Source organism: Pteropus alecto, unplaced genomic scaffold, assembly GCF_000325575.1.
Source record: "Pteropus alecto unplaced genomic scaffold, ASM32557v1 scaffold146, whole genome shotgun sequence".
NCBI classification, from domain to species: Eukaryota; Metazoa; Chordata; class Mammalia; order Chiroptera; family Pteropodidae; genus Pteropus; species Pteropus alecto.
This window is the reverse complement of record NW_006442107.1, coordinates 14,101,030-14,114,520: the sequence shown is the minus strand read 5'-3', so window position 1 is coordinate 14,114,520 and position 13,491 is coordinate 14,101,030. Positions and strand designations below refer to the sequence as shown.

Genomic DNA, 13,491 nt, shown 5'->3' with positions numbered 1-13,491 from the left:
GTCTTGATTTGCTTTTGGCAGGGAGTCTGCAGGCCCTGTGGGAAGATTGGCTACAAGGGGTGGAGAGAGGAAGCAGCAATGAGGCTTGGTGGGGCTAAGATGGAAGAAACTGGGAAGCGGGGCAGATTGGTGGGAGAAATCAAGGTGGTATTTGGGCCCCAGTGCATATGAGAAGACAAGGTGCACTGCAAATAGAGATGCTGAGGAAGCATCTGGATATAGCAGTGTAGTGCTCAGAGGAGAGAGAAGAGGCGCACTTGAAAGAAAATGTGCTGAGAAGCAAGGAGAATACTTGTGCATACACACATAATGCATTCCCCCTCTTTTCTGCTTTATTGGTTAGTGAAATGGAAAAAAGAATCTAGAAACAGATGCAACTATGTTTTAAAAAACTTATATATGATAGACTGGCATTTCACCTATGCCATAGGGTTTTGAGGATTACATGAATTAATACAAGATGCTTAGAAAAGTGCCTGACACACATTCAGTGTTCATTGCATCTTTTCTTTTCCTTGCTTTTTTTCTTTTCAACTTCAATGCCAATGGAAAAAGACCAGTTTACCTAGTAAGAGATCTGTGCATAACTTGCTATCCATTTGGTAAAAATGTCAGTTAAATGCTCTACCTCATACTTAACTGAAAATACATTTCATATTGATTAAAGATGTGCATGGAAGAAATCAAACTAGAAAAGTATTCGAAAAACATCTAGATGAATAGTTATGTAGCTTTAGCATAAACAAGGCCTTTTTAAGTTCCACAGAAAACCCAGACCCAATAACAAAGAGTTTGACCACATGCAAAATTCTGTATGGCAAAATGCTATAAACCATGCCAAAGATAAGAGGTAAATAATAAAGTATTGAATCATATATGACAAGCAGAGGATGAATTTCTCCAAAATACAAAGATCTCCTAGAAACTGATAAACAATCTAACAGAAGATTTCTCTTCACAAGAGAAGATACAAACTGTCCAAATATGAAAGGGGTCTTTATCTCATTAGTATTTAGGTGAATGACAGTCTTTGCCATTTCACCTATTCAATTTGACCCAACTTTTTCAAACACTGATATTGGGGGTGTGAATTGCTACATTTTTTTGGATGATGTGGCAAACAAATAAAAAAAATGTGCATATCATTCCATTCAGTAATTTCTCTTTTAGGAATTCAGATGAAAGAAATAAAAAAGCACCAGTATATTCAAAATGTTTGCTGCTGCACCGTTTGAACTAGCAAAGCACTGAAAAAAATTTAAATGTCCATCAATAGGAAAAGGGTTAAATAAATTATGGTTCATTACATTTTGTAATTTTGTCAGCTGTTAAAAAGCATGTGTGAGAACTATCTATCCTGACCTGGAAAGATGTCAGTGACTTGTTTGTTGTTAAGGAAAAAGGGAAGTTATGTATTAGGAACTAATATTCTATTTTTGGTTTTGGTATTTTGTGTTTTGGGGTGTGTGTGTGTGTGTGTGTGTGTGGTGAGTGGTGGTGTTTATACATTCATACATGTACTTATGTGTGTAAGGACACAGAAGAAGATACCCAAATGCCAATGTTGATCACCTCAGAGAAGAAGGAAAAGTGGGAAGAGCAGAAGTAATAACCTTTCTCTTGAAAAACTAAAATGTATCTATATAGATGTAAATGTATACATTTTCTTTGCAAAACTTTCTATCACTTGACTCCTTTCTGAAATTAAAAATGAAGGGTAAATAAGGGTTTAGTATCCAGAATATATTTCAAAAAAACAAAAATGAAACACACACCAACAAAAACCTCTTACGACAACTACCAAAGGGAAACAACCCAATTTAAAAATGCGCAAAGGACTGGAAGACATACAAATTGCCAACAAAACATGTCAAAAGATGCTGAATGTCATTAGTCATTAGGGAAATGCAAATCAAAACCACAATGAAATGCCATTTCACTAGGATAGTTAGAATTAAAAAACAAAAACAGAATACAAGCGTTGGTGGGGATGTGGAGAAACTGGAACTCTTGTTAAACATGGAATTACCATATTACCTAGCAATTTAACTCCTAGCTATATAGCCAAAAGAAAACAGGAACTCGAAAAAACACACGTTCGTGTTCATAGCAACACTAGTCACAATAGCTAAAGGTAGAAACAACTCAAATGTCCATCAACAAATGAATGGATAAACAACATGTGGTATACATGATGTAATATTCTTCAGCCATAAAAAGGAATGAGGTTCTAATACATGCTACAAGGTGAAGGAACCTCAAAAAACATTACACTAAGTAGAATCCAGACATGAAAGATCACAAATATGATTCTACTTATATAAAATTTCCAAAAGAAGTAAATCTGTAGAGACAGAAAGCAGATTAGTGGTTGCCAAGGCTTGGGAGCAAGGGAAGAATGAGGAGCACTGCCAAATGGGTATGGTGTTTCCTTTAGGGGTGCTAGAAATGTTTCAGAACTAGACAACAGGGTCGTTTGTGAAACACTGTAAATGTATTAAACGCCAATGAATTGAATTTCATTTCAATTAAAAATAGAAAAAACAACAACAAAAATCCCCACAGCTCTCTTGTGCATGTGCCTAGACCAGGCTGGACTGGAGTCGCTCCTCCCAGGTTGAGGCCACGCTTCTCCCAGGGGTCTCCTTGAGGCGCCCCCCCACCCCCCATCCGCCTGCCTCAGCCAAAGTCAATACGCCGGCTCACGAATCCAGAGGGAGACACAGGCTGAGGAAATGACAACAGGGGTATCAGAAAGGAGGCTCTCAGGAGAAGTGGGTGGGACACTCGGCTCCTTTACATTGCCACCCCTGCCGAGTCAAGTGTCTCCGCCCAGGATGGGGTCTGAGGAGCATCCGTGCTGGGCCCGGAGGCGGGGCCAAGAGCAGGAGGAATCCGGAACTCCTGATCGAGAACACTTGTTTCCGGAGGGAGCTTGGATGTCAAAGTACGCAACGCACGGAATCCAGCTTCCGGAGTCTCCTTTTGTTACCGGGTCTTGCGGGGTGGAGGGTACTGCAGTGGCGATGAGGCAGAAGCATTACCTTGAGGCTGCCGCGCGGAAACTGCAAGAGAGCTGTCCGGGCCAGGCCCGCTATCTCCTGTAAGAGAGGGACGGGAGAGGAAACGGGAGGCGGGCGGCGAGATGTTCCCTAGTTTCTTACGAGTCTCTTTCTCCTTTACAGCTGGGCCTACAGCTCGACACACGGTAGGGAGAACGTCCGTCGGTTGTGTGTCAGGCCCTCACCTCCGCGCTTCACTCCATTCCTCACCGCGCTCAGCATTATCCAAAAGAGACTCTGATCGACCCACTGCCCTCATAAAACCCTCCAGAGGCTTCTCAGTTTCGTCATAGACATTTCTTAATTTGCCTGACCGATTAGTCATCTGTGACAAATTTTGTCAAGCTATGCCTTTGAAGTGTTTCTGGCAGTCCGTGCAGTTTAATAATTTCCAGGGCATTTAAATGATATTATGTTATAGTTCTTACCAGCCTTATCCTCACTTGTTTAGGGCTCCCCTACAATTTTTTAAAGATAACTTTTGATGGTTAGTGAGTGCTTTGATTGCATAAAGGATCCAGGGCAAATCTGTCCTGTTAGCTTGTACTGAGAGAGCTACCTACAGACAAAGTCCTGCCCACAAACCACTAAATTGTGCTAATTATTTTAAAAAGAAACAATCACAGTAAAATTTGTTATTTTTTGATAAATGTGTTTGTAAAATAGGTGAGACATAAAGCATTTTTTATTTAGTAGCAAGAAATGAGCAACACAGGGGAATTACTATCTGTTGCTAAAAGGAGTGAATGGATAGAATTATAGTGTTTTGCAAAGTAAATTATTGCCAGTTTATCTTTTTATAAATTCTCATGTTTTGAGTTTGCTTAAGGGGAATGTATACCTTCTTATATTCAATAATATACTTTTTCACATTTATAATAAAGTTTGAGGTAACAAAATAGTCTGATTTGGTAAATCATGATTTTCATTTGTATAATTTTAGATGCTAAAAGCACTTTTGAAGGAACATGTCCATACTGTTTCCAGTTGCTGGTTCTGGATAACTATCGAGTGCGCCTCAAACCCAAGCCCAAACTGACACCCAGAATACAGAAACTTCTTAATCGAGAAGCAAGAAATCATACACTCAGTTTTAAAGAAGCAAAAATTGTGGAAAAGTACAAAGACTCCAAAAGTGTATTGGTAAGATTTCAATTCCAGTATGTATAAAGTAGAATTTTCTTTCACTTAAAAGGACATTAAGAATCAGCCTGGACATAACTCAGAGATTTGTTATAGTATATTTAGATTGTCAAAATATATACATAAAATATTTTCCTAGTGATTACTGTTTCATCAGTATAGCTTTTGTCACAATTACTTAAAACCAAACATCATGAGCTCTCAATTGTTCTCAGATCTTATTGTTGAGCACAGTTCTTTTCACAAATTTGAGGATTTCTTGAGCTGACCAATGTGACTTCGCCTGAACTGCATCTACCAGTAAATTATTTTTTTCAGTTAATGGTTGTTTTCTTCAAACAGCAGTACTTTATTTATTAGGTATCAGTGTCACTTCTTCAGTCATCCCCGCTCCATGTCAGTATGTATTTAAGTTTATGCCCAACAAAGGTAAGTACATCTTATGTTCATTCATGAAACCTTTATTGAGGGTCATCTTATGCCAAACAATGCTAAATATTGGGGATAAAAATGGAATAAAACAACCAAAATTAAATTACTTATGGTTTATTTTAGAGGTCTGTATCAGATATATTTTATCATTTTATCTACATTTTCTGTGTTAACATTTATCAACGTTTCCAGTGCCCGTTTCCTACCAGGCACTGACTATGCTGGGCACTGGACAATATGACCCCTTAAATCGGGCCCAAGACTCTAATTAGTAACAATTTGGATTGGAACTGCCATATTTAGGGGTTTACCAGTATTGAACAAGTAAATGCATTTTGCTTTGTCATAAAACTGCTTAACCTATATTCAGTCTCTTCAAAAAAAGGATAAAGCAAGTTATATTGACCTTTGATATATGCAGATGTTCCATTTGCATTTTCATTTGCTCATGAACATCAGAGTACTTCTCAGCTGAACTAGTTTGTGCTCATTTTGTCGAGGCCTGGGCTGAGTCCTGTGCAGTGTGAGTCAGATATGTCAAAGAAAGGCATTTAGCTAGAAAATGGGCCATTTCTTGAAAAAAGAATCCTGAAAAGAAAATCAGCCTCTAGAGCTGATGAAGTGAAGAGGTGTGAGAATGTGAGAATTCATTTGATTGGCTTTATAAATTACTTTAGACCTATAGTTACACAATTACTAAGGGTCTGAAAAGGTCACTTAAATGTTCAGTGATATTTTATGTTCTGTTGGGAAAAGGCTTGGAGTTCATCTGCAAAAAATACTAAATGTCTACTGCTATTATAAAGAACATCCCAGGGGTAAAGGGTATCACTCCCAGTCGCCTCAGTTCTCCTTAAACATGATTTTACATGGGAAAACTAGAGATTTTGTTATTTTAAAAGATGTTTTAAATACAAATGTTTAGCCATTAATTTTTTTATTGGAGAGTTTCCCCTTTTAAATTTGTTTTGTCTGATTCCTACTGCTAGGTTACAAGCCCCCCGAGGGCAGCCTCAGTTACTCACCCTGTAGTACCTGGTGTAAACCCCTATGTATAAGAATTTAATGAACATGTAGTTTATTGGATTAAATTATAAGATATATCAGGCCAAATATTTCTTCTTTTTATGGTAGTTGATCACTTGTAAAACATGCAACAGAACAGTTAAACATCATGGTAAAAGTAGAAGCTTTCTATCAGCATTGAAGAGCAATCCTACCACTCCTACGAGTAAACTCAGCCTGAAGACACCAGAGAGAAAGACTCTAAGTTCTGCAGACCTAAATCATGATGTGTCTGGTTCTAAAGGCAAAAGCCCAGCACTGATTTTCAGGTATCTTGATTCATTAAGCTATTTGAATTGCCATTGTTAACTCCTGCATGTTTCTTCTAATTTTCTGCTTAGTATACACTCCCTAAATTTGCCATGCAGTTCTGTCCTTAGTCCCTTTTATTCCTCCATACCCTTTTCTTCTTGTGTCATATACTCCCATATCTTCCATTCTTATCTCTGTATGACTTCCAGTTATATTCCTCTACTATCAGCTTCTCCCTGGGCCTGTTCAGCTGCCTGCTAAATATATCTACTTCACCCTCCCCATATGTCCCCAGAGCTAACTACTCAAACCTGCCCATCCTCCTGAGTTCTTTATTCTGTGGATAAACATACCCATTCTGACCTGAAATGGAGAGTACAGTTGACAACTCCTACCACCTTGGCCCTTGTCCAGTTAGCCACCAGTTTCTATCCCACTTTCTCTGTCTCTCTTTTTTTTTTTCTACTGCTGTTATATGTTCAGGTCTTTATTCACTTTTTGCTGGGACCACAAGAATTTTGAGTCTTCCTGTTTAGAACTCTTCTGGTCTGATTAGAAGCACCTTACTGTGAGGCATGTGGACCTCCAGCATGGCATTCCAGCCATTACTATCTGGTACCACTCTATCTGCCTGTCTTACTTTGCCTTAATTCATACTATTTGTCAACAAAACTGAAAACTCACAGTTTACTTTTCTGCTCTAAACATTTGTTCTTGCTACTTCCTCTACCAAAAATTCCTATGGAAATCTAACTGAATAGAGATTTGTCAAATGATACTAAGTTAACAATGACTGGACATATGTTTTACTTTTAGTAATCCTCAACACTCTATTCACTATGATAGTCAATAAATTTAATTCCATAGCAGCTGTAAAAGGAAATTTTGAACATTTTGTTACAAAAGAGAAACTGAGTCTGGTAGTTTCTCGAACTTAAATAACAAAATTCAGGAAGGACCTGATTATCTCTGCTTACTGAATTTTTTTATATTGGGTTTGATGTTTATAAATTGGGTAAGAATTAAAATTTCAAATCTAGTTTTCTCTGTATTCTTAATTATTTTGATATTTGGTATGATGGAAATTCATCATGGAAGTTTCCACTTTACTGGATAAACGTAGATAAAAGAAAATTTGGCATATTTAAAATAATTCACTTGCATTTAGACCAGAGCGCTTCTTCGATATATGCAGGAATGAGACAGGTATTTCACATTTATCTTACAGATGGGGAGTTACAACAGGGATCAGACTGCAAACCCCAAATAAGGGTTTGGGGGGTGGAACACAATTGGAGGGAATGAAATTGAACAAGGCATAAATCTACACATACCAGATGGGGAATCATTTATTGAGTGGATATTTTTAGAGGACCTCCTCTGTGCCTAGCACTGTTAAAAAGCACTGGAATATACAATTAGGACCATGTGTCTGCGCTATGGAGCTTACATTCTGGGGGGAACATACAATGGAATGGTACCTACATGTGTAGGTAAGATCCTTCGCTTTTGAGAAAGTAAGTGGTCTTGAGCTGAAAAGGAGAAATATGTTTTTAAAGTTCTTGCAAATCTTGATGTCAGACTTAAAAGGAACCCAGACCTGATGACACTTTACTTTTAGCCTTCTTTTTCACGTGTGATAGAATCTTCAAGAACCACTCAGTATACCAACTAAATGTTGCCTATAGCCTATTCAGTTAGGAGTAACTGTGCTGGGTACAGCCACGACTTGTATATGGCCATAATACAGAAGAGCAGAAAACGATTCTCGTAGCAGTTATCTAGGCTAAGCAGGAAGAACACTTTAAATTGTCATTTGTCAGTATACCTAAGTGTGGTTTTATGTTTCTTTTCAGAACACCTACATCTGGACAGTCAACACCCACTTGCTCCTCAAAGAATACGAGCAAAACAAAGAAACGCTTCTCTCAACTGAAAATGTTGCTTAGTCAAAGTGAATCCCAGAAGAGTCCAAAAGTGGACTTCAGAAATTTCTTATCTTCTTTGTAAAGGATGGACTATGAAAATAAATGTTTAATGTAATTTCTGAAACTAAACTTAGAAAAGAACATTTTAAAAACTTACTTTTTTTTTTTTTGGACATCTTTAACAATCCAACTGAAGTGTTATGATTTCAAAACTGATTTTAATTAAAACAAAAGCTGATGTGTGGCAATAATGTTAAGTGTTAAGGAAAGAAAATGTCAGCTGTCTTTTAAAATCCATTTTAATATGTCTTAAGGACTGGAAAATCAGTCTGGTAAGAGCTAGTGGCTGGCACTGCACTGGTATGCCGCCTGTATTCTCTGCTTCAGTGACGTGGCACCTTGGACCCAGGGCCTCTGCAGAGGCTCTTAACTTCTGGGCCAGGGGTCATCTCCAGTGGGGAAGACCTCTTTTTCAGTTGCTTTCTCAGTCCCGGACACTGTGACAGAAGTTGAGCTCTGTTCTCTTGGTCATTTGGGACAGGGTCGTAGCCCCCAGGCCTGGGTACAGCTCAAAAACAAGCCTCCTCTACAACTACCTGGATGCCTGGGACCAGCTCCCTGGCTGCTCTGTTTATTTTTAAAATACATAAAAACAAGGGTCCAAAAGCAAACTCTTCTTGGCATTTTTCAGTATGTATGGAGAAAATAACCTCATTAGAATGACTGAAATGTGCCTCCCTCACCAGGGTGGTTGTGAGGATCAAAAATACATGAACGGTCCTGTCAGTAGTAAATATATATGACATTGATTATATTAATTTCTCCTCCTTTAAGTAGCAGTTTTTTTCATTGTCATTTTCAGAAGGAAATTGAGACCTTTATGAGAGGGTCTACTCACTCCTTTCCAGGTGTCTATAGTCTTAGTACTAATTCAGAAAAAGGATCAAGTATGTGTGTACTTGTTTTTCCACAATCACCTGCATAACTGTATATTAGTAAAATCTGAACATTATTTCTATTTTGCATGCAAAGGTATGTGGGATGTGGGGCATTACTGATTCTAGATGATTCGGATACCAAATATTTCATTTTTACAACATCCTGTTGTTTCTTTGCTAATGTCTCACCATACATGGCATTTCATTTGCTCTAGTGAAGGCTTATTTCAAGTAACAGCTTAACTATCTCAAATCTTTTCTGGAACACAGATATACTTTTTAAAAATGACAGACTAGGACTGAATTCAACCTGTTTATTTAAAAACTAAATAAATAATTTAGATATTTATAATGTTTCCAAGCCTCTCTGCTGCTTAAAGTTTAAAACTTATTTTTCTCTCATTAGGGCTTGGTAAACTGAAAAGCCAAGGTTAGTAACCAGTTGGTCTCGTATTTGTGTGAAGTGAAATTACACTTCTAGTGTCAGTATTAAAGAGGGATGGTGAGGGTCAGCATTCTGCTTTAGTCTGAGTCACAGGCTGTGGCGCTGGGCCTTCCATCCTTTTGTGTCCACAGCATCTGGCGTAATACTTTGGTCATGACAGATAATTTACCTTTCTGGCTAACTTCACACTGGAACACCTGTTTCTCTTGAACTCTTGCTCTTCTGTTTGTTTACCCCTCTCCCTGATCACCTGGGCTCTTTTGTAGTTCTCAGAACATACTATCTTCTTGCCAGCTTTGGGCCTTTGCACATGGTTCTGGAGACTGCTGTCTACTCCAACCCCACTGCATTATGAGGGGCCACTCGTCACAGTGCTGGTGATGCTGTAAGTTTCCTGTTTCTGATTGTGTCCCTAAATGCCTGTGAGCTCTTCGCAGGTCTGCATGATTTTGCCTGCGCCTCCAGCACCTAGTTTCCTCCCCGGCACATAGCAGCTGCTCTGCAAATATTCCTAAACTACTACATTTAAATTCAAATTCCTTAGCCTGCTTGTCCCATACTAGGTTTGGAACTAAGATCTTTTCCAGCCACGTGACTGGGAAGTAGATAAGCAGTAAAAGCAGGAACTCCTAGGTGAGGAGTTGTTTACGTTACCTTAGTTTCAAATGAAGGATGCCACCTGATTCTTGACTTCTGTTCGGTAGAAAAGGTCTTTGGGTATCTCTAACGAGGGTATTAAAACTATAGTGTGGACATAAAACTCTTAGAAAAAAACAAAGGACTAGGTCTTCATAGCCTTGGATTAAGCAAGCAATGGTTTCTTAGATGAAACAAAAGCACAAGCAGCAAAAAAAATGACTTCATCACAATTAAAAACTTGTGTGCTTCAAATGAGGCATGCCATCAAAGAAGTGAAAAAATAACCCACTGAATGAGAGAAAATATTTGCAAATCGTGTATCTTAACTGTTAAGGAGCTTGTATCCAAATTATAAAGAACCTTCAAAGATCAATAATAAAAAGGCAAGACATGGAAAAAAGAATCTGAGCAGACAATTCTCCAAAGAAAATAAATGTCCAACAAGCATACTCCTTGGTATATACCCAAGAGGACTGAAAGCATGTCTACACAAAACTTTGTATATGAATATTCATAGCATTATTCATAATAGCCCAAAAGTAGAAACCACCCAAGTATTCATCAACTGTTAGACACAAAATGACATCTATACAGTGGAATATCATTCAGCTGCAAAAGTACATTATTGATACAGTTAGAACATGGATGAAACTTGAAAGCATGTTAATTGAAAGAAGTCAGACACAAAAGGCCAAATACATGATTCAATTGATATAAAATGCTCAGAATAAGAAAATACATAATTAGTGGTTGACTTGACGCTAGGGGAATCGGGAATAACTACTCATGAACATAATATGGAGTTTTAGGGTGACAAAATTAGCAATGATTGCACAACTCTGAATATACTAAAAATCACCAAATTCTACACTTTAAAATAAGAGTGGATTTTATCGCATGTGAATTATATCAGTAAAACTTCTTAAAAATGAAAGTAAACATTACCTTAAAAAATTATAGTGTTGGTACTTAGGTTTAAATAGAAATGATAGTCATGTAAAGAGAAGCAGCAAATGGGCAATGGTGGGGCTGACTGAGCAGCTCTTGATTCCTGGACCTCAATCCCATTGCCGTCTGGCCTGTTTGTACCAGCTGCAGTGCTCCTGAAGACAGCTCCACTTAGCTCTCAGCTGCTTGTCCAGTCATGACATGTGGAGCCAGGAACATGTGATGATCAGCGTGTCACTGACCCTGTGGACTACAGCAAGCCTATGCTAAAGGCAGCCATCATGAGGAAAGGAGGTCCTCATCAGCCAGAGAGGGAAGGGGTGAGCAGAATCTTGAGAGAGAAAACCAGACAAACAGGAATGGGTGGGAAAGAGGCAAGAGGGGACGAAGATCTAATAATTGTCTCATTAGTGTCACAGAACAATGACAATCTGTAGGCCAAAATCAAACATATCTTAGTTCTGTGCTGTCCCTCAGAACAGCCCTTTGAGCTTTTACTGCAAAAAAGACAATGGTAACTTTTAATGTGATCTTTTCAAATTTTAGCACTCTAAGTAATGTTCCTAAGTGTATCACTACAGAGATGGACAGTGGGACTCAAAACACGCTTGCACATTTGAGACATTGCTCTGCTTTAAATCTTCCTCTAATTTTCTCAGCAGTGCCTCCCTTTCTTGCTTCTCCCCTGTTAAAGATTAGAAGAGACAGGCTTTCTCCTACCTCACAGAGCAATCTAGTCTGGATGTCACTCCTCCTCTGACTCAGGGCTCTTGGTCGATGGAATAGCCCTGCCTTCTTCATCTTCAGCTTCTCTACTGAATCCTTCCTCTCAGCATTTTTTTTTTTCTTTCAGTAAACCATTTATTGACATATAACACACAGAAATGCTCAAAACTCTGACCATAGGCTTAACTCGAGTGTCTCCACTGGACTTGGAAGGCACCCCGTACCTGCCTCTGCACAGCTCTTCTCACACAGGCTGGTAAGATTCATGCCTGGGTGCCTCGCAGTCTGAGCTCTGTGGGGGCTGTAACCCCAAAGTATAACTCAGCTAGAAAATGTTCGATATGCTTCTATCTGTCCTGGGACTAAACTTAGAGTAAATATAAATAGGAATTTTTCTGAATAATACTAGTTATTTAAAAAGAAAATCCCATTTTTTTCTTTTAAAAAATATTATGGAGACAATCTTTCACAGACTATTTGTTTTAATTAAATACAATTTGTATTCTCTATTTTGATGCTCAAATTGTTACATCTTGGCCCTTAAGAGCCCCCTTTAAGCTGACTGCTTCATTCTTTTGATTCCATCAGAACTTTGAAAGCATCCTCCTTGCTTTCTTACAAAGTCCCAGGACCACCTTTGTTCTCTCAGCCCTAAAATATGGCAGCAGCCACTCTCTAAGAATCCCTGCAGAAATCAGTAATAATGCCAGATATAGAATGTTGGGGATACTTTTATTGAGGCATAGATATGGTATTGCTACACTAGACCACTCCAGAGGCAGAGCTCAGAAACATAAATTCTTAAAAATACTGAGTTCTTATATTTAAAATTTAACATTACCAAATGCCCACTAGAATGTTTTAACCCTTCAACCAAATAACAGTACCTTTTCTTTAACAATTAATTATTCCATTAAGGTTCTTAATTCTAAGAATTACTTGTGTGTTTGGTATAGCCTACTTGTTAAGATTGTAGTCCTTGTGGTCTTACTCCATGGAACCTGGCTGTGCTATTTATTCACTGCTTAATCTTTGGCAATTGTTAATTTCTCTGAGTCTGTTTCTTTACATGTAAAATGAGGAAAATAATACTTACCTCATAAAGATGCTATGAAATAGACTCAATATGATGTACATGAAAAACACCTAGAAGAGTGGATGGCGTATTGAAAGTGCTTAAGCTCTTTCTGCTATAATCATAATTGATCAAAAAAAAATCTATAAAATCTATGAATATCAACACCAACAATAAAACCATTAGATCTAGCATTATTCCATGGTGGCTGTCCCTGAGTGCACCTCACTAATGATGTAGGCCAACTGTTTTGAAGTATTTATAAAAATATTTTTGTTGATTATATTGACAAAGACTCTCTTCTTGACCAAACTTTAGACAATCTTCTCTGAGCTCTCTTTTCAAGTAGGCCTTATTCTTGGGCTCTGTCTTTGGTTTCCCTAGTCCAGTTTTAGTAAGAATCCTGCTAACTCAGTTTGGTGAGAATTCCCCCACCCTTGATGTATCCTCTTAATAATTTCTCATCCATTGATGCCCTCACTTTGCTCCTTGGCCATAGATGCCCAGCTGCCTCTGACATATTTGGATATGAAACCCACCTTCCTCTCTTATTAGTATAGTCTTGATATCTTTTGCAAAAGTCCTGAATAAAGTCTTCCTTAACATTTTAACAAATGTTAGAGAAAGTGATTTTTCTTTAACAATATCCACACTTGTCTCATGTGTCTTCTGTCTGGTTGTTTTAAGTATAAGACAGTCTGGTGTTCTAACAAGTGACAGACTTAATTTGGTGGCTGCTTTCTTGAGGAGCATATAGGTACTGGAGGTTAAGAAAAGTCTATCTGATCTATGAATTCACTTCATTAAATGTAGAAAATCCATGTGGTTCAATCTTGTA

The 13,491-nt window shown here is 38.1% G+C and overlaps 1 protein-coding gene across 2 annotated transcripts; it reads left to right on the top strand.

Annotated features, from left to right (window-relative positions):
* The first annotated feature begins 2,942 nt into the window (after nucleotides 1–2,942).
* CUNH18orf21 (chromosome unknown C18orf21 homolog) lies at nucleotides 2,943–8,133 on the top strand. Of its 2 annotated transcripts, XM_006919963.3 has the most exons (5): nucleotides 2,946–3,103; nucleotides 3,186–3,208; nucleotides 4,006–4,205; nucleotides 5,772–5,971; nucleotides 7,811–8,133. In XM_006919963.3, exons 1-5 carry the CDS (start codon nucleotides 3,027–3,029, stop codon nucleotides 7,962–7,964), a joined length of 654 nt encoding a protein of 217 aa, XP_006920025.1. In that variant the 5' UTR covers nucleotides 2,946–3,026; the 3' UTR covers nucleotides 7,965–8,133. The 2 variants fall into 2 exon arrangements, with proteins under 2 accessions (XP_006920026.1, XP_006920025.1); XM_006919964.3 differs by lacking the exon at nucleotides 5,772–5,971 and having other exon boundaries at nucleotides 2,943–3,103.
* Nucleotides 8,134–13,491: the final 5,358 nt, after the last annotated feature.

What these genes read in the sequence shown, in the direction of transcription:
- CUNH18orf21 (XM_006919963.3), top strand. Translation starts at nt 3,027, where the DNA reads ATGAGGCAGAAGCATTACCTTGAGGCTGCCGCGCGGAAACTGCAAGAG. An exon ending in GGCCAGGCCCGCTATCTCCT is followed by an intron (nt 3,104 to 3,185) that starts GTAAGAGAGGGA and finishes TCTCCTTTACAG; the next exon opens with CTGGGCCTACAGCTCGACAC. An exon ending in AGCCCAGCACTGATTTTCAG is followed by an intron (nt 5,972 to 7,810) that starts GTATCTTGATTC and finishes GTTTCTTTTCAG; the next exon opens with AACACCTACATCTGGACAGT.